Source organism: Lonchura striata, chromosome 2 (genome assembly GCF_046129695.1).
Source record: "Lonchura striata isolate bLonStr1 chromosome 2, bLonStr1.mat, whole genome shotgun sequence".
NCBI classification, from domain to species: domain Eukaryota; kingdom Metazoa; phylum Chordata; class Aves; order Passeriformes; family Estrildidae; genus Lonchura; species Lonchura striata.
The window spans coordinates 39,568,385-39,593,391 of NC_134604.1; the positions used below are offsets into that span (position 1 = coordinate 39,568,385).

A 25,007-nucleotide genomic window follows, 5' to 3' on the forward strand; every position below is an offset into this window, starting at 1 on the left:
AAAAGTAGTGCTTGAATTGGCACTTTGAACTGGACTCAGTGGACTCACTGGACAGCAGGGCCCTCATTCCACTTCATCTGCCACAGTGAACAGGCATTTAACAAGCAAGGGCAAAATTTCACCTTCATTTTACAACTGACCTGGTTCATGGGTCACCTGTGCTTATATGCAAAGCTAAACTCTCTGTGGGAGGTAGGAAAATCTGAAAAATCCAAGGCAAATTCCTCTTGTGGACCGAGGTGTCTAACTCTATTTTCAAGGTTCTCCATGATTTTGCAGAGGATTTAGGCATTCAAAAACCTTAATTTGGGCTTAATCTTCTCCCACATACTCAGGGCATCTGCAGATGACAATGGAATGGAACATCCATCTCTAATCCAAGTCTAGGGTACCCTAAGCCTGTAGTTATTTTCCTGAAGTGGTCAATGATGTGATGGTTCCCCTTGCCCCCCACCTCAAAAAGCAGCATATTTGCCATTCGCTGCTCCCCTGTTTGAGCATAACCCTAGCCTGTATTAGGTGATTTAATGGAGACAGGTAAGAGATGTTTGAGTTTCAAAGCTTCAGAGAGACATTGCAGCACCTGACTGGCATCTTGCCTTGCACACAGGCATGGAGGGAAGGGCACCTCTGAGGATGCCCATCTCACATGGCAAATATTGTTCTGGGGTAACTTCTGTCATAGGAGATGCTCAGATGCAGGAACCGAGGAACCTGATTTCACCACTGAATATTTTTTCCTTCTTTGCATGTTCCCATATCCTATAGCTTCCCTCTGAGCAAAACCCAAACTCTGAGCAAAGCTGGATTTTGTGATGCAAAAATTGCGATGCCTTAGACTGCTGTGAACCACAGCACTCTCCCAGTGCCTGGAGCTGCTGGGAGTCTTCTCTGCATCCATCCAGTCCTGTGGCCATGGCACTGGGTCAGGTCCTCTCTTGCTGTGAGCCTTTATGGGGCTGTGAGCACAGTGAATGGTTTCTTCAGCCTGTTGCTGCATTTCTTCCTACCTGTCTTTATCTATTTGGCACAGTATTGAGGAGGAAGAAGCCACCATCAGTCCCTAGAAGAAAGAAGTACAAATACAATGGACAGTCCAGGCATCACTGGGCAACTTTCTGGACTGAAAGAGGTTGAAGCACTGAGATGGGGAAACACAAGCAGTATCCTGGCAGTGCCACTTATCCCAAAAGACGCCTACCCTACGGGGCAGTGCTGGGAATAGGGTGTGTTGGGACTGCACAACCCAGTCTTTGCCCACATGGCTGCAGGGATGGGAATGAAGTGCTGTGCAAACATCAGGGGAGCTCTTCTGCCATGTACCCTCTGTCAAAACCGTTGGCAGCAGGGCTGGAGTGGTCTGGGGAGATGGAGCGGTGGGTCACTCCAGCCCTAATGAATGCTCATCCCGTGCAGCTGGTGTGCCAAACCACAAAGACATCTGGTGGAGCAGGTGGGCAGCAGGGCAAGGGGCTGAGCTCAGGAATGGGGCGGTGAGTTTAGGAATGAAATGGTATTCCCAGTCAATCCCCGAACAGCCATCCACTCCTCCATGGACAGGGAGAAGCTAGAGGTCTGGGAGACAAGGAGGATGCCCAGGGTTAATTCACGGGCTTCGGACTCGGCGTAACCTTCACCACTTGTCCCGCAAGGGACCAGGGAGTCTGTGGCGGTCTCTAGGTCGGGATTTAGATCCCGGGCATCCCCAGACACAAGGCGGGGCAGCCGTGGTGCCACACAGGCTCCCCCCGGGCGTACCCAGGTGCCTCCATTGGCTCCGGGTGGGGCCGCGAGTCTCCAACCTGGGGCGCGAAGCTCCCCCGACCCTGCCTCCCCCACATCCCCGACAGGAGGGGCGGGAGGGGCGGGCAGCGGCCGCCCCGCGCCGGGAGGTGCCGGACCGCCCCCGGGCCCGCCCCGTCGGCTGCCCCCGCCCCCGGCGGCCCCGCCCGGCCCGGCCCGGCCCGCGGCGGCCGGCGGAGCGCGCCCGGCGGCGGCGGGGAGCGGCGCGGATGGCAGCGGTGCTGCCGGGGACGGCGGGGCGCGGAGCCGGAGGTAATGGCGGGGAAGGAGCCGGTGTCCGGGTGTCCCCGCACGGCTGCGTGTCCGTGCGTACATGTTCGCGCACACGTGTGTCTGTGCGTGGGGGTGCGGGCGCACGTGTGTGCCGGGGAGCGCGCCGCGCTGTGCGTGGGTGCCGCGGCGGGATGGCGCTTCTCGTGCCCACCCGTGAGTGCTGCCGTGCCCGCCGCCCTCCCGGGAGGATGCGGGAAGGCCTGAGCAGCCTTCCGCCGGCTGCCGGACCCAGCGCACCCGCTGCTCCCCGGGCTGCGTGGGTGCGGGAGCGGGGCCGCGTCCGTGCTAAGCCGGCCCGACGCTCCGGTAGACCCGAGCCGCCGGCCCGGCGGCCGCCGCTGCTCCCGCTCCTCCGCTCCCGGAGTCCTCCCCGGGAATCTTCCCCGCTCCGGGAAGGCAGAGCGGCGCGGGGCGAGCCCCGGAACAGTCGGAGCGGGGTGTCTGCAGTATATTCTGCGGGAGGAACGCGCCGGGGGTCCGCCGCCCCGGCGCTCCCGGGAGGAGCGAAGCGCCGGCCGGGAGCGCGGGGAGTGTTTCCCGTTTCCGCAGCAGCGATCGCAGCGTCCCCGCGGGTCCCCAGCGCCGGGCGGTCACTCGGAGCGGCCCCGCAGCGCCCACCGGGACACCGGCCCCGTCCCGTCCCGTCCCGTCCCGCGGGTGCAGCGGGCGGCAGCGCCGGCCGCAGGGGACACGCAGCAGGGGCCTCCCACGCCGGGAGAGCGCTTTCTCACGGTGTTGTTATAGGGGGATGGCGAGAGGGAACTTTTTTTGTATTTAACCTTACTACCTATGCAGGGAACAAAGATAAACTCCGGTTAAAAAAAAAAAAAAAAAAGTCAGCATTGAAAGGAAAAAAAAAAAACCCAAAAAACCACGACGTGAATTTAACCCGAATCCTCCTGCCAGGTTTTATGATTCATAGCTTTAAGTACAGGAAGGTCGCTGCTTGGGCTTTTTCCTCTTTCGATGGAAAGAGGTTTTTTTTTTTCTTTCCTGGTGCTGTGAGAGCATCCCAGGAGCTGTGGGCAGCTGCTGTAAGAGACGAGGATCTGGTGACTGAGAGTCTGCAAGACCCTTTTTGTGCATCCACTGAGTTTGGGTTATGCCTTTTTATGTATAGAAATAAGCCTAAAAGCTTCCTGAAAGAATGGTGGCAGTGAACATGAGTCCTATGAATTTTCCTGAGCACAGCTATCTGGCAGCGCCATTCCTGCTAACAGGTGTGCATGTATATAGTTTATATATAGATATTAAATATATATCTAAATATATTTAGATGTATGTTTCTGTATTTTTATATTTTTACATATATATATAGACATATATGTCTGCATATATTGTATATAAATAAAATATAGACCATGTGTATATATTTACTTTTATACAAACAACAACAACATATATGTGTGTATATATACATAGTCATTTCTAATGGCCAGAAAAGCATTTCCAAGGGTTCTACAAATACATTATCAAGAAATGTCCAAGTGGTGGGGGCAGGGAATATTGGATTGGCAAGAGCCCATAGTAGAGCCCTCTCTGGGGCTGTGCTGGGTGCATGGCATGGCCCTCCATGGAGGGTCAATGTCCTGCCCAGCCTTCCTCATCCCCAGCCATGACTAGAGCAGTGGTGTGAGGGGATGAATTTGGGGAGGCTGGTTTTAGGTTGTTAAACAGGGGAGGTATGTGCCCCACAGTGTTGCTGGGGTTGGGCTTCTCAGTTTCCCCAGGCTGTGTGGGGGCCACTGGGACCCCCCAATCACCTGCATGTCCATTCTCATCTGTCCTGATGTTCGTTGCCCCCCGTTTTCCCTCTGTCAACATTTGGCAGGGGAAACTTTACTTTCCCTCTTCTTTTGGAAGGCGCTCAGCTGCTGGAGGAGGGCAGCTTCAATCCATAGAGGCACGTCTGGCCTCTCCTAAGCCCAGATGTCTGCAGGATTGGTGACAGGGTGAGGGCAGTTTCCAAATCCTGGCCTCCCACGGTGATCTGGACCAAGTCTCTGCACATTAGTCCCTGGATGGAGGGATGGATGCACGGATACAGCTCTGGTGCTCCTTGCAAGAGCTCCTCTGTGAGGAAACGCCAGCACAGAGCCAAAGGCTTTGCGTTTCTCCAGCAAAGACACACCTAAGGGGTTGGAAGGGATCCCAGCAGCAGCCTGGGGAGGGTCAGGCACAACCAGACTCTGTGCACATGAGTGTTTCAGGATTATGTGGAGATGTTACTGCTGACCATTGCACCTTTCCTTCAGGAAATGAAAGCCTGAGTCCACAGTACCTTTTTTTCTCACTCATAGGCGCGTAACTCGCTTTAAAGGCCAGGTCTGGTGTAAATGTTATTTGGTGCTAAGGCAGGAGTGTGTGCCCTGTGCAGCCTTCTGGTCCTGGAAACCATTAGGAGGACAGCTGCATACTTGGATTTTCACACACAGACTATCTGCTAATGTAATAGTCCCAGTGGAAAGTTTAGTGCTCGGGAATATTTTGCGGATTTGAGAAAAATCCCAGGAGGATTTTTGGTTTCATATAGCAATTGCTTTTTGGCAGCTTTGGTGTAGATGTAATCTGGTCCCCATTTATGTCCTGAATTTTTAAATGGAATGGCCTGCCTTCCACTCAGAGCAGAAGTAGGAATAGATGGAAGTAGAAAATAATAGTAACAAGAACAACATTACCTCTAAAAAAATTAATTCTTAGGGCAACTTTTCTGTTGAAATGTGGCATTTAGGAAAAATGTATGTCATTTTTGGTCATTTTAGTGGCTTTTTGAGTAGGTAAGATGCTACTGTGGGTGTAAATTTCAGGTAAATCTGTAGAAGCCAGTGAAACTGCTCCAGGTTTTGATTGGTGCATGTGAGAGCAGTTTGGCCACACAGTAAGGTGTATCCCATTAGTGGCAGGAGGTCCTGCAGCATTTGCTGGCTCTCCGTAGCCTTATCCAAGTCAGATGTGTCCCACCATGGTGTGTGGCTGTGGTTTTCCTGATGCATGTCTGTCCCACACCTTGAAGCTGTAGCACGTCACTTTTTGTGCAAACCAGGCAGTGGCAGCCAGCACGTGTCAAGGCAGCACCAGCCGAGGAGAGGGGTGATCTGCAGGGCCATGGCATGTCTCAAGGACATGTAGCATGGGGTTAAATAATTGAGTAGCACTTGGGATTATCTGCTCTGACCATGTTGGTTAACACAAATATAAATGTCTTTAGACAACAGTAACTCCAGTGATCAAGTGTCAGACTGGAATATAATGACATTGTTAATTTAATTTAATTTAATGATTTTAAATGTTTTTGGTGAAATTCCTCCCTCTGATGGCTACCTGGGATGGACAGAGAGTGGTCCCTGCTAGCGACATGTCCCATTCCTTGGGATGTGTCCTTCTGCTTGTGACCAGCACCATTTTGAGGCTGGCTTTGGTATGATGGCTCTGTACTGGTGGCTGTTGCTGTGATTTTCCCTGTTCTAAATCTGAGCTGAGCCATCTGGGAGCAAGAACTACAGGCAATTATCTTGTTAGCACTTCTACATATAACACCTATATTCAATTTCTGCATTTTATAGGTGGCTGAATACAAATTGCATGTAATGTTTTAATAATGGAAGGATCATAATTGTAGCATATATTCTGGTGGGAAGAAGGTTTAATTTCTTTTTGCTTCAAGTTATGACACTTAAGAATTGTGCAAAGACTGTGCGTAGTGTAGGGTTATCTTAGTGAAGAACAAGCAGTTTTTCACACAGATCAAGTGAAGAAGTGGATCCTTAGGATGGTTTGTTGCTTGTGTTAAAAAAAAATGGAAAAACTCTAGAAATACATACGATAGAGTTCAATGCCCGCCTTTTCAGTTAGAGAGTACTGAACAGCCTTTGTACTATTTTTGTTCTGTCCTTATCCCAGGCTCCTTTGTACACTGCAAGCTTGTGGGAATGACTCAGGGAGAAAGCTATTTAACCTAAAGGACACCACTGGCAAAAAAAACATAAATGGATAAAGAGCAATGTCCATGACTGTGAGTGGGAACCAAGAGGAATATTTCTGTGTGTCTGAGGAAGAGAGATCCCAAAACCTCCTCCAAATGGGGTGAAAAAAATTCCTCTTCTTCAGGATGCTGTTTATTCACTTCAAGAAGGGAATTTTGTAACATAGTTGCCTGAAGTAACAAGGAACTAAGACTGAATGGTCCACAGACCTAGATCCTATTTCACTTCTGGTTAATTAATGGAACGGCTTAAATATCGGAGTGACACGGATCATGCCAGTGCTTTCTGTAACGTGATCATTTTTAAAGGCAGTAAGTACAGCAAAATTTATCATGGCTTAAACTCCTGCTCTACAAGTGTCTTGTCTGTATGTTGTAGCTGATTGATGATTTTGCTTTTTCCCCCCAGTGGAAGAAGCTTTCTTTCCCTGAGAATTTATGTGATGAATTTTTATCTTGAGGTTTTTTTATTGCTTGGAAATCAGAATTTATTGTGTAGTGAAAATGTCTGCAGACAGTTACTGGGCTGACAAGTGGTGTGAATATAGCAGAAGTGTTGTCTCACTCGTGAGCTCCATGTCAGCCTTTGTATTCCACTTTTACTGGAGTTTCTTCCCCTACTTTCAGGTCTGAATAATATTTATCCTTTCATCTCAGAGCAGCAATGCTGACATGAGTTGTCATTGTGCCACTGGCACTTTGATGAAAGCAGGAGTTTCAATTATTGATTCAATTCTTTGAATAAATTTGGGCTGGCTGTATTTGTAGACTTGGCATTATAGCTGTGAAGGCAAATGTGTAGCTTATAATATAGAGAGACCTTAAAAATGCACATATTTTTGCAAAGCCTAGCACAGCTGCCTAAGGAATATGCATCTCTTCCTCCATCAGGTTAATGCCCAGGTAATGTTTGGCACCTGGAGGTGTGATGAGAATACTCTGCCTGTATCCTGCCTCTCCTCTGGGCTGAGCCTGGGTCGAGGGGGGAAAAACCAGCATGTTATCTAGCACTATAAAACCTGTTGCCACCTGAGATGAAACAGTGGTGATGGGCACTGTTTGCCCCTACACACCATCATACCTGATTTCCATTGGGAAGGTGGAGAAGTGCGGGCATCCGAGGGGATCTCCCGGGGAGGCAGGCTTGGCTCCACTCTCTCCTGTATCCATCTGATCTCGTGCCAGGTTTGGGAGCTGCTTTCAAAGCACATTTGCTTTGCTTCTCTCATAGGTTTTTTTCTCCTCTGCTTTGGTTTTTGCTGAAGGGAAGCATATATGAAAATAAGCATGTGAGGCTGAAGTTTCATGGAGAATGTTCATCCTTGTAGGCAGTTAAATTTGGACATATTAGCACAATTCTTTGGGAGAGACGGGGTTTGGCTGACTCCATTGCCTATTCCCGTTAGTCTTGCTCGTGCTTACTTGGACAATTCACTTCCTGGAGAGTGAAATGACAGTCCCAAGGATGGGTGACTCTAGAAACTCTTCTTGAGCAGGGGGATAGCACAATGTATATCCTGGAGCTGATACTGGGATGAGGATCTCTTTCCCCAGAGCAGTGAGTTGCGGAGGTGTAGCTCAGTCTGATAATCCTGCCAGGCACAGGGGTGCAGCTTCTTTTACTTTCATGTGGGAAATGAGAGGTGCTGCTCACCCACATCTGGTGTGCATTATGTGTGTTGGATGTTTGTCCTGCAAGATATTGCTCTTCTCCTGTGAAAATAATACTGGTGGTGCTTGTTCAGTCCTCACAGGGCTCAGGAGCCCTGGCAGTGGATGCGAGGTTCACAAGCAAAATTATGGGGTGTGAGGATGAGTCAGCCACCCCACAAGTGACCTAGAAAACTTGTGCATTGACTGGGGAGCTGCTGATGCAAAACAATCACCAGTGGGTGCCTGAGCCCCTGCACCTCATCGGAGCTGTGGCTGCAAAAGAATCCCAGCGCTGTTGGAGGTACCAAAAACATCCCTTGGGACATTGTTAGGAGTCCAATTTTCATACTTAAACCAAGAAGCGAGGTATGTGAGTTATTTTTTTCTGTGCTGAAGGAAACTCAGATCTTTCTCCCAGCTTTGGGAGAGTGGCATGGCTGTGTGGCTGGGGTATGGCAATCCCTGCTCTCATGATTGGGCCAATGCTTAGGAGAGGAAGTAGAGTTCATGAGCCAGGATGCACATGGAAGGTGTTCAGCCTCAACAGAGGGTCCCTGTGACCCACTGCAGGGACTGATTGGGAAATTCATGGCATAGCCTTTGTGCAGCCCCTGGGACCTTGGAGTGCTTTAGTGTCCTTTTGTTATTTCCCTTAAAGAATTATCTTCCTTTTTTGATCTGAAATTTTTATGCAGCAGCAGGGCAGAGAAAATATTTTAAATGTCAAATAAGGTATTTATACTCCTTTTTGGCATGGCTGTGATACAGAGGGACAGATGTGGGCTTGGAAATTATGTACTTTTTCTCTTGTCTTTTTGGACTTCCCTTACATACTGTGGCAGAGTTTATAGGAAAGTGTAAAGCTACCTTACTTACTTTTTAATTTCAGATGATTGCTTAGGATCATATTTGAAAGACCTCAGTTTCTTTTGAACCACTTGGTCAGTAGGGTACAGATTGAAAGAGGAATTTTTGGAGGTCAGCTCTGTGGTTTTGGTTGGCTGGATGGCTTTTGTGTGGTAGAAGAATCGTCATAAGTGCCAGCAGCATGGGCTGTGCTGTGGGCAGCCACATTATGTTAACTGGGTGGGCAGTGGGTGTGATACAGAAACTCATTACCTCAACACCTCTGCCTTGAGGTGTTGCCTCTAAATAGCAGCAAACTGTGTTTTCACAACTGGCATCTTCTGGTGTTTTATTGAAGACGAGAGTAGTAGTACAGTTTGGCTGTAAGATAACCATCTTCTCTGACTGTTTTTGTAAATTTGTTTCTTGGGGATGCTGTTACTGCTTTAAAAACATGGCTTTCTTCTCATGTCACAGCTTCCTATGTGGTTTGCTTTAGATCCTTTTCAAAACCAGACTGAAGCCACATCAGAAACAGAAAATATTTATGTGTTGCTCCACTGTCTCTGGGTCCTGGCTGACTGTCTGATGTTAATCTTAGCAACTGATTCATTTGAATAGTTCTGAATCTTCAAATGAATTGCACTGCTGTGCAGTAACCTCTAGGATAATATGTCTGCTTCTGTACAGTGGAATGCATGTTTATCTAAAAGTAAAGGAAAACAAATGAATTGATGTCAGGCGGTCACTAGATGTAGGAGAGTTGGTAGAGATGTAGAAATGAAGGCCTGGAGCAGCCACCCAATTTAGCAAGGGCTGAACTGGGCCAGAAATATGGTCATGTCTTAGAGAGATAGCTATAAGAGACACTAGATACATGGCATTTGAAGACATGATGTCTGTGGACTGGGCTGCATGCTAGCTTTCTGGGGCTGAGGGGGCTGGCTTGGGAGGGGGAGAGCAGAGGGCACAGCACAGCTGGCAGCTGCCTACAGGCACCTACAGGCATGATGAGGTCAGTTCTTCTTGGCAGTGGCTGTCACAAAACATGGGGCAGCAGCTGCAGCAGCTGTGGTTTGTGGCTTGCTTGGGCTAGATATGGGTAAAAAGCCATTCCCCAGGGATGTACCCCTGGCAGGGTGATGATCTTCATCCTAGGTTGCCCTCAACTGGCTTCTTAATTCCTGGCTGCTGGGCACCACTGCTCTGGCGCTAGGAATCAGTTATAGGGATGAAAATTGCTCTTCTGGTGAGCATTGTAGAGGAATGAGGAGGTCTGGGAAAGGAACATGTGCCTGATCATTGGATGGGTGCCTTGCACCATGTCAGAGCTGGATGTAGTAAAGCCTTTCCCTTCAGAGAGGGGAGCTGGGTTTTGGAAGGCTCCAGTGACAGCAAGGGGAGAAAGAAGTAAAGTTTGTGCCTTGCTCCAAATGGCTTGTGAGGTTCCACTAAGCTTTCAAGTGGTGCCTTATTGCCCATGATCTGGATTGTGGCTGTGTGCCAAGTGCTGATCTATTGGCAACTGTTTTCTGTGTTACACAGAAACTGGTTTTCTGCGTCAGTTACAGCTGACATTTTATTAAAACCTACTGTGAACGAACATAAAATATTGTTACATCATTTTTAACATCATAAAACATCATGACATCATTTTATGATGATAAAACATCAACAGGGGTACAGCACAGTCCAGCAGTTTTCTGCCTGGACTGGGGCTACATGATTTTGACTGTGATAAAACAGAGATCAGAAGCTGAGCAGTTTGGCAGATGCTGGCATTTGCCAATCCTGATTTTAGTAGAATATTGCTCTGCCATGACAACCAGGGACAAGTGGTTAGGTGAGAGCTTCTGCTCCTGTTAAAGACAAGTCTTTGTTCTCCATGTGGTAAAATTTGAAACCATTACCAAAGGGTGCCTATAGACTCAAAATGCAGAAGGTGAGGATATAATTTTAGTAACAAATTTTTTTTTAATTCTCTTTGGTAAGTGGTGGGGCCAAGCCAGTATGTGCTGGCTGCCCAGGTTGCCTGTAGTGCTTGAAGCTACTTGTCTTCTTCCTTGGGTGTGCAGGTTTTCTTTGCTTCACCTCAATATACTTTTTATTCCTAAAACAAGCTTGGGTTTGAAATGCACTGGTTACATACAGGATTCCAAATTCCAGGGCAGGACTGTGTGTGTGTCAGAGCAACGAAGAGTGTCTTTAATCCTATTCTCTACCAGAATAGGCCAATAATTTTGGAAATTAGTGTACTTGAGATTTTTCTTGGGTCTGTGTCAGCATCAGCACAATTTACAGACTAGTCTCCTATGCTTGTTTTCACATACTTATATGGCTAAGACCTACTCAAGCAATCTTTCTCTCTTGCTCTCTAAATATAGATAACTGCCACACACATTCATGCATAATATGAATGGTAAAGTGATGAATTCATTAACATTTTGCAGAAATGCCTATTTCCTCTCCTCTTGGCACAGAAGAAAATAGTATCTGCATGCCTGTAGAAATGACAGGCTGGATGCTACCCCCTTGTCATCCCCCTGCTGCCTTGCTCCATGCGGTTGCATGGGGTTAGTGATGACCTGTGTAATATATGCAGGCAGCATGCAGTTAGCTGAACACAAACCAAGCAGTCAGGATTAATAAATCCAGGTCATTTGTGGATGACTGTTTTTCCTGCAGAGCGGTGTGCTGAGGATCCCTGTGCCTGTGGGCTTCCTGCCCCACAGGGATGGCCAGATGCATCACTGGTGCCACTTTGAGTACTCTGCCTCCTGCTCGAGCAAGTCCTTGGCAGTGGCTGGTGCTAGAGGTTGATGACCATTCCCTTAGCCTAAAACCAGTGGGGTGAGTGGAGAGTGAGCCTGCTGTGTGCCTGTTGTGCCAGGGTACTTGCAGCCAGGAGATGCTTATTTCCAAGGGTTGAACCTCAAGGAGCCTCTCTTTACAAAATGAGTAAGTTCTCAGAAAAATGAGAAATCACAAAAGAGTAGAACAGACCAGGTTGGAAGTGACCTCACAGATCACCTGGTCTAACCTTTTGAGGGAAGGAGACAATTTAGATGAGATTTTCTAGGACAGTGTCTAATTGCATACTGAAAACCTCCAGTGATGGGGAGTCTGCCACATCCCTGGGGAGGTTGTTCAGTGAGTGATTGTTTTCATGTAAAAGGTTTCATCCTTCTGTCAAGATAAAACATCTCTTAGTGCTACTTGTGCTTGCTGTCCCTTCTCACTGTAGCTCCTTGTGAAAAGAGAGCCTCTTTCCTCTCTGTAGCCTCCATTTAAATGCTGCTAGACTGTAATGAGAGCTCCCTCACAGCCTCCTCTTCTCTGGTGAGAAAGGACCTAACTCCTTCAGCCTTTCCTCTCAGAACAGGTTCTACAGCCCACTGATGATTTTTGCAGCCCTCCTTTGGATCCTGTACAGTCTTTCTTGAATTGTAGGATTATTCCAATGTAATTTGTAGCTTGAAATATAGGGTCAAGCCAATGTCATTCCTGGCTTAACACTGCTGTGGTGCGTTCTGTATCAGTTTGTTAAAACAAGCGCCCTTGAGAACAGATTTAGGATGAGCCTTGTTGTTTGCCAAGTTGCAGGCAGAAAAGGCCCTAACGCTGTCTAAGTGCTGCTCAGCAGAGACTAAAACATCCCTGTGTTATCAACAACGTTTCCAGCACAAATCAAAAACATAGCCCCACACTAGCTACTGAGAAGAAAATTAACTCTGTCCTGGCCAAAACCAGTGCAGTCCAGCCATCTGTGTCTGTGGGATGCTGGGGCTGGGACATGCAGCTCCCGTGCAGTTGGTCTGCAGGACAAATTCCCATGGTCCTCCAACTATGTCTGCTCCTTACCGTATTAAGAACATCTGGACAAAATGGATTTATAAACTCTCTCCCTTGATAGCACTGGTTGTATTTTATGTCTCAGCAATTTTCTGTATTGCTAAGCTATTACTCATGAGCAGATTTTGTGGTAAGACCTTTCCCAGACTATAGTCCTATTTAATGTGTGGCCATGTCCTCACCTTTCCTTCTTTTTACTCACTCCCTTGTTCAGTTTTATGATGGCTCTGTTGATTTCATATCCTGGAGCTATGCCTTGATTTGTGAGCTTGTGACTTTTCACTGTTAGCTCTTAAAAACCTTTCTCTGTACCTGGACTGAGGAGCTTGTAGGCCAGGCTGGGTCAGTGCATGAAACAGCACTGGTGACTTGGTGTTTTGCCTCTTGTTCCTCAGAGCTGATGTGTCATTTGGGAAGTGCAGGCTGAAGAGATGGTTTGCTCATTGGGCTCAGAAGGGCTTCTCAGCACCTAGCCATGCTCAAGAAATTTTTTTGGACTACTGTCATAAATCATGGCTTCACATTTTGTCATTCATGCGGTTTCTTTACTGGCATTCTGTTCTTTCTTACAGGCTCCACATCTGTTTGTTACAAGCCTACCAGCCCAGTCCAGGTACTGGAAGACTCTGGCTTTCTCTACCAGGATCACCAGTTGTTTGCTGGCAGGCATGAAGTGTCCCCACTAACGGCTGACGTGATCAGTGCCAAAGAAAAAGCTGGTAAGTGCATGGCCACACTTCTGTATGAGCCCACTGCATTTACTTCCATGTTTTTCCCAAAATATAAATTGAGAATCAAACCATTTACAAGTAATATTTAGAGAGTTGAAGGCCAGCTTCTCATTCTTTGTAGAGTCAAAATTACCTTTGACTTGTGTATTGTGACCCCACCCTCACTTGTCACCTGTATTTGTGGAGGGTATATTATTTCCACTTGTCCTTCAGGACATGGTTGCTTTTCACTGCACAGCTGGACCAATTTCCATGGCTCTTTTGCTGATGGAACACAACCATAGGTACTGTGGAAAGCTCACTGTGGTCAATCCTTCTGGACTTCAATAATAGGCAATTTAAAGTACACCTTTCAGATACAAGGATGATAACATGACTAGCACAGAAGTGGAAGTCCTGACAAACTCCTCTGAGAATTGAGAAGCAGGAGAGAGAAAGTTGCCAAGAGTGACCTGAAGAAACCAAACTGCAGAAAGCACCTCCTTCTTGCCTAGGGTCATTGGAAGACTCTTCGCACTTTCGTCTGCACTGGAGTCTTTCAGGAACATTCCTCTGAGCTCAGACAGTGTTCAGATAGACATCTTACAGCACTTTTGGGGTGCAAGGGGGCCTCCAGGAGGGAGGGATTCCAGAGGTCTCAGCTGTGGTTAAATCATGGAATATGCTGAGTTGAAAGGGACCAATTGGGATCATCAAATCCAACTCGTAGCCCTATGCCAGACACCCCAAGAATCACACCATGTGTCTGAGAGCTTTGTCCAAATGCTTCTAGATGCTTAGTTCCAGGCAAGCTCCACTGCATATGTAATGCAAACATGGTGCCATTGACTCTGAATGACTTCAGCAGCCTGTGTTAGGGTTGTGTAGCTAATCTGTCTGTGCTATTTTTTTACATGCTGGCATTACATCTATAACCATAACACCTTCCTTGTGTTGACCCAACAAAATTACCACAGTTAGTATTGATTCCCTTAGAAATACTGTTTTCAGCCAGAAGGGAAATTGCAGTTTTAGAGGAAGATGCCGGAGCACAGATTATTCTCAGACCTTTAGGATCGTTTCATTTTCACAGTTCCATTTCACAGGTTTTCTGTGACACATTTTATATTTTTTTTTGTCATGGCACACAGTACATTTAACACCTTTGGCCATCAAAAATACAACAAGTTTGTATTGCCATGCAGGCTGCCTCTGTAAGTTGTGCAAGCCATCTCCGGGGAGAGGTCAAACACCGGAACAGGCTTCCTAGAGAGGTGGTCAATGCCCAAAGCCAGTGTTTAAAAAGGCATTTGGACAAAGCCCTTAATAAAATGCTTTAATTTTTTTCTGAGCTTTGAACTGGCCAAGCAGTGGGATGAGATAACCATTGTAGGCTCCCATCCCATCCCATCCCATCCCATCCCATCCCATCCCATCCCATCCCATCCCATCCCATCCCATCCCATCCCATCCCATCCCATCCCAGTTAGAAAATACCAAATTTCCCTGTGACATGGAATGTCCCTTGTTGACTTAGAGGGAGATTCAGAGCTGTGGGCACTGGACATGTGGAATATTATGGAGGGGAAGGCCAAGGAGGGGACTGGAATGTGTTCCTGGGGGTTACTGCCAAACAGAATTAGGGGTGGAGGAAGAGCAGGGGGCAATGCTCTGCCTCCTTTGTTGGCTTCCAGCCACGTCCCCTGTGTTTCGAGGGGAATCCTGCAGGATGCTGCCCATGTGGTGCATCCTGGGCATGGGGTCACCACTGTGGGATGCAGGAAGGGAAGAAACAGCAGGGGGAATTAGACCTCCTGGACAGCAGAGCTAATGGCCACCTTTCTCTCCTTGCCCAGCCGAAGAGACCCTCTGCACCCTGCGCCCGCCCAGCTTCCGCCGTGTGCCAGAGGCGGAGATGCGAGGGGCGGAGGAGGTGGCAGCCGGCACCGTCCTGCAGCGCCTGATCCAGGAGCGGCTGAGGTATGGCAGCCCCAGCGAGAACATGAACCTGCTGGCCATCCAGCACCAGGCGACGGGCAGCGCCGGCCCCTCCAACAGCACTGCCAGCACTCTCTCTTCCGCAGAAAACCTCGCTCCCGAAGACCTGCCAATGGTCCAGCCGTCAGGGCGGCAGGAACCACAGGGGCAGGAGCACCAGGGGGACGGTGCTGCCATGGAGAAGCAGCCTCGGGCCCCGCAGCCCCCGCACGGCACCGAGGAGCTCCCCACCTACGAGGAGGCCAAGGCCCAGTCTCAGTTTTTCCGTGGCCAGCCCGCAGCACCAGCCACCGCCGCCACACCGGGTTTTTACGGCTCCTCCAGCCAAAAGTCCAGGACAGAGGGGAGGCCGACGGTGAACCGGGCCAACAGCGGGCAGGCGCATAAGGATGAGGCGCTGAAGGAGCTGAAGCAGGGCCACGTCCGCTCGCTGAGCGAGAGGATCATGCAGCTCTCGCTGGAGAGGAACGGGGCCAAGCAGCACCCCCCAGCCCCAGGGGGTGGGAAGGGTTTCAAGGCAGCCCCACAACCCAGCAAGGCCACGGACCCACGGGGCCCGCCTCCCGAGTACCCCTACAAAGGCAAGGCGGCAGCCCCAGGCGGCAAGGCGCAGGAGCACGGGCTCTTCTACGGCGACCAGTCATCACAAGATGTCCTCAAGGCCGCCTACGCCGCCCCCCAGCCCGCCCGGGCAGAGCTGGCCCTCGTCCGCTACCAGCCGCCCCCCGAGTACGGGCTCAGCAGGTAATGGCCAGCGGGGTGGCTCTGCAGGGTCCCCTGCTCCTGCCCGCCTCGGAGGAGCCGGTGTCTGGGGGGCTTGGCCGTGTGGACACGGCCAGAGTGAGCTGTAGCTCCACGCACACGGTGGGGACGTCACAGCCTGCAGTGGGGACATACCATGCTGTAAAGGGATGGCACGCCTGGCGGGTGGAGGGACCTGCATCTCCCAGAGGACTCTGTAAAGCTGATAGTCCACTTATGTGCTGCTTCAGCCTTCCCACAGAGCTCATGTGGGGCTTTCATGGTACTGGGCCCCTCATGCCAGGCCTCCCTGTGAGCACAGGTTTATTCCAAGCGCATTAAAAATAATCCAGTGTTTGCTGGCTGTGTGCTGATCCCTGCGAGTGGTGCAGGTCCTGTCTTCAGAGATGAAGTGGTGTGTTAAGGGCTCCTTTTCCTTGCTGTACCTAAATGTGAGTGTTTGTCTGTCTCATCCCTGTATCTTTGACCTCTTAGTTATTTTGTTGGGTTTGGAAGTCTAAAGTTGTTTGGTGTGAATGTGAGCAGTTTCCATGTTACAAGCTGCCTCACTTGGTCTTTACTGATCCCAGAATCCCCAAAGATTTTGTTGGCATCACTTCAAGTTGCACACAGTTATTTTACCACAGCACAGGCACAAAGAAAAGGTGGCTCTTTCTGTCCAAAATGTGTAAGGCATGAAATGAAGGAGGGAATGCTCTGCTCCTCCATGTTTGCAGAAAAGATGTTTTGTGTTAAAGGGTTTTGTGTTAAAGACAGGTAGAAACTCAAAGTGTAGCTTCAGTGACAGGGGCAAAATGGCTTTGACAAGCAGTAGGCCTGCACTGAGTCTTTCTACAGATATGTGTATGGCCATTGTGCGGAGTTTATGCAATTTTTTCAGAGCAAGATGGTATTTTTAGGACCTCAGAAAAAATGCCTGTTCATTCAAAGAGTGGATGTGAGGGCAACTAGGGCCATTCTTTCCTAGCGTTGTTTGTGGTGCTAACAAACATCTCCAGCACCAATCAGATTCATCCCCACAGAAAAAGAACTGGTTTGAGTATTTTTAACACTCTTGGAAAATGCTGGTTCAATAGCCACAGAGTTTTCTGAGTCTGTGCAAGTCTGGGTGCTGCATGCACTGCTTCAGCTAACTGGGAATGTCAGTGGGGTCAAATTAAAGACTCTTTGGGACCACTTCCAGAGCTTTTCCCAGTTTCCTGATCAGCAAGGTCAATGCTGAGAAACCTCGATTCAGGCAGATTTCCATGCCAGTCTTAGCAAAGGCTGGATCACCCCATCAGCTGTGGGGAGAGATCCACTGGCTCCTGATGGTGGTCACTGCTCGTTCCTGGCAAGGCAGCATCCTTTACCCCCAAATCACACAGCAGGGGATGTCGCACTATGACACAAAATAACTCATGCGCTCATTCTAAAATATAAAGAACAGAAGGAAGGAACTTTTATTTCTGACCTTGCAATATATAGAATTCTAAAAGTGACAGTGGATTGGAGGATGAAATTGCTACCTCTCCAACCACACTGGTTAAACCAGTAGTCTATCAATTTTCTTCTCCTACAAAGAAGAATGTAAAACAATCATTATTTACATGAACAGTGCGTGAGAAGCTCTAGTAGAAATATGTAAACATCAGAAGGCATAGAAAACTTTAAAAGAACTTTAAAACTTTTAAAAGAACAGGGTGACAGGGGAGATGTCTGCTACCCCTGTGTGTTTTCTTTGCATGGTGCTGGAGAAATGTCCCTCCTGTCAGGTATGTGGGCACCACAGGGAGGGATATGCAGTGCAGCTCAGGACTGGCATTGTGACAGAGCAGGGCTGCCAAGTTTTGCACACTTACTAAAAAAATCTTCAGTGGTATCTTTCTTGTAACTCAGCAAGGGCCTTATTACTTCTCAGTCTGCATATATCCCCACTGGCTGTACATAGCTTGTCCATATGTAGGTTAGGGGGTTGGCTTGGCAGGGCTTGTTTCACCAAAGCTGGGTTTGCTTTAGGATGTATGGTATCTCTTGAGCATCATTTAAGATACTTCTGGATCCTGCTGTACAGGTGATCATTTTCAGGTTCTTCTTGGCTTCATGACTGCCTGGATTTTGGGGAGGTTTCTTGTTAGTGAGTGGGGGAACATTTGGCTGTGTTCAGATGTTAGACAGTGGGCCTCTGGGTCTCAGCAAAGTGATGGTTTTCATCCTCATCTCGGGCTTCTCTATATTTTTTAACACAGGGATGCCAACCTTTCACTTCCCTTTGGTAAACTGAAATATTTATTACTGGGGCTTTTTCTCAACTATTTTGAACTGCTGTCACTAAAAACCAGAAATAAACTCACCTAGTTTATTCTGTGCTTATCCCAGTTTATAACTGGTCCCAGGTCCTGTATGGTCCTGTCACCCAGGAAGATTTGGTTGACAAAAGCATTTAGGAGGTAACTGTAGTCCCTGTGTGCTTATTCATCGCTTGTCATTTCTCTATCTGCAGCAGCTGTGCTCCAGTGCATCCTTGCATGCATCTTGGGCTGCATGACAGGATGGACTTGCCCACATCTGGGATGGTTAAAATGCAATTTCATAAAGTGGTCTCTGCTCCAAATATTTCAATCTTTGGAGAGGATAAATGCATTTCAGGGATGTCAGCCCTGTCTTTACTAGAGGATTTGCCTGGGCAGCAGTCACTGTCTGAGCCCTGCTGGAGGAGTTGGGTGCAGGTGGAGCACTGTGTTACACTCCTGGATTGCTCCCAAGAATAAACTTTCCTGTGATCTCTGCACTTGCTCACTGCTTCTCTCCTTACTTGGGCTCTGGGGATGCTCACTGACAGGCATCTGACTGGGATGGGTAGGGTTTGGAGAGGCTGGTTTTTCTGTTAGAGGAACAAGTGAGGTAAGGAATTTCCCTCTCATCTCATCAGGAGTGTCTGGGAAAGCAGCTGTTGGAAACAGAACTTTGCTCCTGGTCTTATGGGACTCTCATATACCCCAGCATCTCCTTCCCTCTGTCATGGTCATATCAGTTCCACATCCCATCCATCCTGACATCCTCTGGACGGGGACCATGTGAGAGTGTTCTGTGTTCCAGAAAAGAGGAGAAAAACAGAGTGCATCAATCCAGAAAATGCACTCTCAGATTCCAGGGATGGAAAGGACTTAAAGGGTCACTGAACCCCCACTTCCCTACAGTCCTTCTTTGACAAGGGAAATGTGGCTGGAAATGGACCAATGCTGGCTGGGAGCTGTTGAAGGATAATCGAATAACTGTAGCTGCTGCTTAGTTTCCTTTTTTGGTTTGACTTTTTGTTTTGCACATGACTGGTTTTAAAGGAAACATTGCCTTTATAATCATTGGAGTGAAATCTTGAAATTTATTGTAAATTTCAAGATAATTAATTGGTGTTGTACTGAAGAAATCCTAGAGTAATGTGATGTAGGGGTAGTCTCAGCATTTATATAAATTAGATTTAGTGACTTCTGTTTTATGGACATCACAGTTGCAGAGCAGAGCTTGAACCTTGAAGCTTAAAGGACAAAACAACTAGAAGGCAAATAAAAATGAACGAGTATTTTTTCCTTCTAAAATGTCAGTATTTTTAAGCCAGTTGCTTTATGTCTGGGGCCCTGACTCACAACTTCTGAATGCTTTAAGTTGGCCAAGTATAACAATCTTTAGAAAACATTTCCTTTCCTAGATGTTGCAGCCATTCTTGAATGGTATCTTTGCTAACTTTCCTTAGGTGCAGGTTCAGAAAGTCACAGCTTGTTAGGTAAAAGGGCTTGGAACTAATATAATTTAGTTTTTTTGCATAATGCGTGAATTAATTCCAGTTTGTGAAACATTCAGTTCTGGTGAGTATAACAGTCTCCATCTGGAGAATCCATCATGGATTTTATAGCCTTATTCCACTAGCTAATTGTCATCTCTGGCAAAAATCTCAATTTTAGTTTCAGCCTATATTTTCTAGTTACCAGGGATTTTGCAAAATCTTTGTCAAATACAGTGGAAAGACCTGTGCTATCAGTTCTTTAATACATTTAACAGATGGAGCCTGGAGCCCTGTACTTACTTCACTGTTGTCAAAATCCCTTTTTTCCACTGTGGAAAGTCAGTTTGAACACTGGTTCAGTACCAGCTGGACCAGAGGCTAATCAGGTGTAGTAACACCTCTGATTTGACTCAGTGTTCCTTGTTTATGTAGCTCATTAACACTTGCAGTTGGCACCCTGGATCTCCCCACACAGCTCGTTATTGAGTCAGTTGTGTGAGGATTGTCACAGTCCAGGATAGTATTTTCCACCCTTGAGCTTGCTGTATTTATTCCTGGAAGGATGAACCTGGACCAACTCAAGTTGATATTTTATCTCTGTCATGCTTAAACTGTGATACAGATCACTTGGTGCAATGAATCCTCTTCACTGATCCCAGTGGCTCTTGTCAGATCCTGGTGTCTTTTATTCAGAATGATTTCTTTATCTGCACTATTAATTAAAAACATGTATAATGCAAATGAAGCCTTGAACTGGAAACTCTGCTTCTTACTGAGGGGAGTTAATTTGTGGTACAATCAGAAGGCAATAATGCAGGCACCTTTTAATTCTAATTTAATCCATACGTTTTCAAAGTCAGCATGCAGAATCAATGAAAAGAATAAATCTGGGCTGTTTTTAAAGACATCCCATTTTTTATGTGCCTCATAAAATTCCACCCTGCCAGGATGTAGAAGTCTATAATTAATTGCCGAAATAGTCTGCTGCTTCTCCAGTATTTGTGTATTTATTCCCCCACACATATTACTGCTGTTTGCAGACAACCTGTTGATAGCTACTGATGCAGCCATGTCTGTGGCTGCTGACAGGACACAAGGAGCTTGTTTTCTTCCCTGAGACAGCCCAGGCAGGCGGGTTTGCTGGCACTACGGACAAGCTGAAGGATGTTACACCCAAACTGACTTGTCTTGGCTTTTCTGTGCAAGGATAGCCCAAGCATGAGCGTGGGTTGGAGGCTACACTTCCATCTGACGTGAATGCTGGCAGCCCTGCAGAAGAGCTTTGCTTTGTATCCTTTCCTTCTGGTCTAATATGCCTTACATTAAAATAAATGAAAGTGAAATGAAGCTGTTTCCACAGCTTGGGTGATGCCTTGTCATTTCTCCTTACCCTTCTCTGTTATTATCCCAGCTGGTTCCTCTAGAAGTGCAGAGGTTCAGGAAGGCACCTTTTCCTTAGGCTGAGAATCTATTCTGAGTGTGGATCTCTGTGAGGAAATAAAATATCCTGTCCCTCTCTTAATTATTGAGGATATGTTTGATACAGCATATGTCTTTTTAGATTATCATTTTTCCCTGCAGAATCTTCACATAATCCTGCCAAAGAAGCTGGGCCAAATCTTTTCAGAGCTATCAAATGTCACCAACAAAATAGTAAATTCAAGTGATGTGAGTCCAAGTCTGCAGAATGTTTTTTGAAACAAATACTTGAGTTTACAAGGTGCTGCAACTATTGCTGATTCCGTAAGACAGAAAATGCCATGAGGGCCATGTCTGGGCTTTGACAAATGTTCTCCCATTTCTTTCCGTATTACCATTTAGTGATGGATCTATAATTGTGTTTCCTTGCACCATGACCATCAGATTGGGCTTGCTGACATTGCTAGCATCCTGTTTTTTTCCCTGCATGGTCATAATACTGTTTATTCCATGTTATTCACAGTGAGACAAGGTAGTGTTTGAAGTCTGCTTCATGACTGCAGAAATCATAATGAAATCAGGTAGACACCTGGTCTGAGGTTAGTATCCAGACTGAAGGCTCCCAGTCAATGGGCAGGAATAAGCACATTTCACACACTTTTTTACTCTCATTGTGAGGTAAAAGCCTAAGGCAACTTCAAAGAGCTGCACCCCAGAAACACCTTATTCTCATCCCTGACTCAGCCAGAGCATCCACAGAAGATGCATGAAGTTGTGAGATAAAGTTCCTTGGGAAAGTCTTTGAAATATGAAATAGACCAGTCTGCCCTAGAGGTAAAGGAAGGCAGAACATTCAGAGAAAGATTGAGCTAAATAGGTTAGAGGAGGGTATTTGAATTATGAATGTAAATGCCATAGTGTGTTAGAAACGAAGCCCTTCCTCCACTGGCCCCCTTTCATCCCTAAACAGAGGAGAGCCTTCACTGTACCTGTAGCAAGGCTGAGGTGGAATTTCCTTTCCAGAACATTTACAGGCATTTTCATTTACTAATACTGTGCTGCTTTATCCAACAACAGCTCTTTTGTATTTATGATTTCCTGGTCATCAACAGCAAGTGGACTTTATAATTAATTTTCATTTCCAGGTTTCTTATTCATATATAAAGTTACAAATTCTCCTCAAATTTCTCTGTCTTGGTAATTCTTGCTCCCAGGTGGTCCAGTATAAGAGGAGTATTAAGACCATGCCTAAATTTGGGGGCTTGGGCAACCCCAAATCTTGAGGAATTTCTTATGAAAGTGAGGTTCATTGTCAAGTATTTTGCTGAAGACATTGTATTGCAAGCTATAGGTAGTAAGCTATTATGCATGTATCATAAGCTATATCTGTGAAATAGATGACCCAGGTGACCCCAGCACAGTAGCCCTTGAAAGCCTCATGATCTGCTGGTGCTTTTTATTCAAAAAGCTGTTTTCCTTATTTCTTTTCCTCTTTTTCCTTCTTTACAATACGTTGCAGAAGCTTATGGGGGTTCTACTTCTACAATAATGCCAACAAAAAATATGTTTTTAATAGAAACCTAGCTGAAATGTTGCAGAGATAGCCAAGACTCATAATGTTCCACTGTTGCATGCTTTTAAGAAGGATGATTGTTGACTCGAATGTTTGGCTGAAAGATTTTAACCTGCTCTAATGCAGAGTAAGATCAACATTTAAAATACAGTAAAAGCATTGTGAGAATGTCATTCTTTACTAAGCCCAAAGGACCTCAGGATAATCCTGATTGCTGTGTTTCTTTGGAGCTTTACATGTGAATTTGGATAGGAACTAAGCTGCTGTTATAACATTCCTGTTTTTGCAAATGATGTTTTGTTAATGTGAATTGCTGTGTTTATTTTATTGTGTATGTACTCAGAGAGTTTGCAGTTGGCTAAGCCAGAACTAAATTGGGACAGATTAAACAAGTAAAAAGAGTTAGAAACATTAATTTTGTTGAACAACTGTGCTTCAAGAGGTATAAAGTCAGTTGTACCTGTTCAGCTTCCAAGCTGGAAAACAGTGCAGACTCTGGTGGCTGGCAGCTGCTATAGGGTGTAAATCTTTAGTAGCTCAGAAAATCATTTGCAGTTCAAGAAAACAGAGATCTCTCTGGTCTTTCCTTCCTCTGTAGTGTAAAGCTAGACAGACTAAAGTGACAAGAAGAGATTAAATTGATGAAAGCTAAGATTTCCCAAAAGTGCAGCATCAAAAGTTCATGCAAGGGTCTAAAGGGGACAAAAATTGCTGTACTTCATAATGAAAAAGAAAAATGTCTGTATCTCCACTGGTTTAGATTCAGAGATCAATTTAATTCTATTGCTCTACGCTATTCCCATAAAGAAGTGAGAAAATCTGTACCTGCGGCAAATCTTCCAAATTTTCTGCTTTCTACCAAGTGTCTTTGTAAACAGGGGTGTAATTGTATCCAGACAGTTGGGCTTTTACTTGCATAAAAGCAGTGGTGCCTTTTCTTTTGGTAAAGACAAACAAGCTCACCCTTACCTGGATTAATTGCTGTGGTAAAACATGTGAGCACAGACTGTCTGTCAGCAGCATTGAGGAGGTGTTGCATGCTTGTCTGAGTTCACATTCACTTGTAGAGCGTATTTTGCACTGTGAGTGACATCTCTCACTCATCATGTTATTTATTGTTCAGATTTTTGAGCTAAAGAATATTCAAGTCCCACGATGGGCATCATGTCCCTTGCCAGGTTTGCACACTGGAGAATCAGAAAGAAGGGAATGTGGAGATGATGTGAGAACCATGATCAGAGGGCTGGAGCACCTTTTCTATGAAGACAGACTGAGAGTTGGAGTTGTTCAGCCCAGAGAAGAGAAGGCTCCAGAGTAGAGAAGGCTACTGCAGCCTTCTAAAGGGGGCTTATAAAAAAGCTGGAGCAGGACATTCTACCAGGGCCTGTAGAGATGGGACAAAAGGAAATAGCTTTGAACTGGAAGAGGGTAGGTTTGGATTAGAGTATAGGGAATATAGTTTTTACACTGAGGGTGATGAGGCACTGCAACAGGTTGCCCAGAGTCGTTCTGGATGCTCCATTATGGGAAGTATTCAAGGCCAGGTTGGTTGGAGCCCTGAGAAGCCTCATCTAGTGGAAGGTGTCTGAGCCTGTGGCAGGGTGGTTGGACTAGATGGCTTTTGAAGATCACTTCCAACCCAAGGCATTCTGTGATTATATTAATTCCTGTGTGTATTCTTGTGAAGTGTCATACAGCACCTCCCTGGCTTCCTGTATTTTGGAAATTTTTATCCTCTTTTCAATAGACATTTAGCTCCTTAGTTACTAGCCTGCACCTCTGCTGGAGAACTAATATGACTGAAAGCAAACTCTTCTGGCCCTGGGAGCTGCCCATGGGGAATGGCCACTCTCCTGTGCTCTTGAGCCACCTCCATGGATGTTTAATTTACAGGAGAGACACAGCCTTAGAACAAGTCTATGCTAGGCAGGTAAAAGCCATCTCAAGGCCAGACTGAGCTCAGCTTTCCTCAATGCTGGCTGCAGGAAGCTCTGCTGGGATCTTCTCAAGGACACTGGTCTGTACTTCTGACCAGGTTAGCAGTGTACTTGCGTTCAGTGTTTTTCTCCATTTCAGTACCTTTCTGTGCCAGAGTGGATGCATTGGGCAAAGCTGGGATGAGAGTGTGGGACTGTGTATGTGCTGTGTCTGGGGGCCTGCAGATTTGCTTTCACTCTAGTTTGGACAGAAGATTAAGGCTGAATTGCTGGCTTTTTTTGCTGTCGTGTGGCTTGGCAGGGACAAGTTTGTTAGAGCAGTGCTGTTCGTTTTCTAGGGCAGGATTTTTAAATTGCCTTCCCTTTTCAGCTTTGTTTTGCTGCAGTTGAAAGAAGTGGTGAGTTATTGTCAGTAGTTAGGCCAACACTGAAGGCTTTT

General features: G+C 46.7%; 1 protein-coding gene across 1 annotated transcript in view; it reads left to right on the top strand.

Annotated features, from left to right (window-relative positions):
• The first annotated feature begins 1,979 nt into the window (after positions 1-1,979).
• The window catches only part of AMOTL1 (angiomotin like 1), a 55,241-nt gene continuing 32,213 nt past the window's right edge, over positions 1,980-25,007 (top strand). The window contains exons 1-3 of the mRNA XM_021544968.3: positions 1,980-2,055; positions 12,982-13,128; positions 14,976-15,861. Of these exons, the coding sequence (XP_021400643.2) occupies positions 2,013-2,055; positions 12,982-13,128; positions 14,976-15,861 (1,076 nt within the window). The 5' untranslated portion in view covers positions 1,980-2,012. The remainder of the gene's footprint in view (positions 2,056-12,981; positions 13,129-14,975; positions 15,862-25,007) is intronic.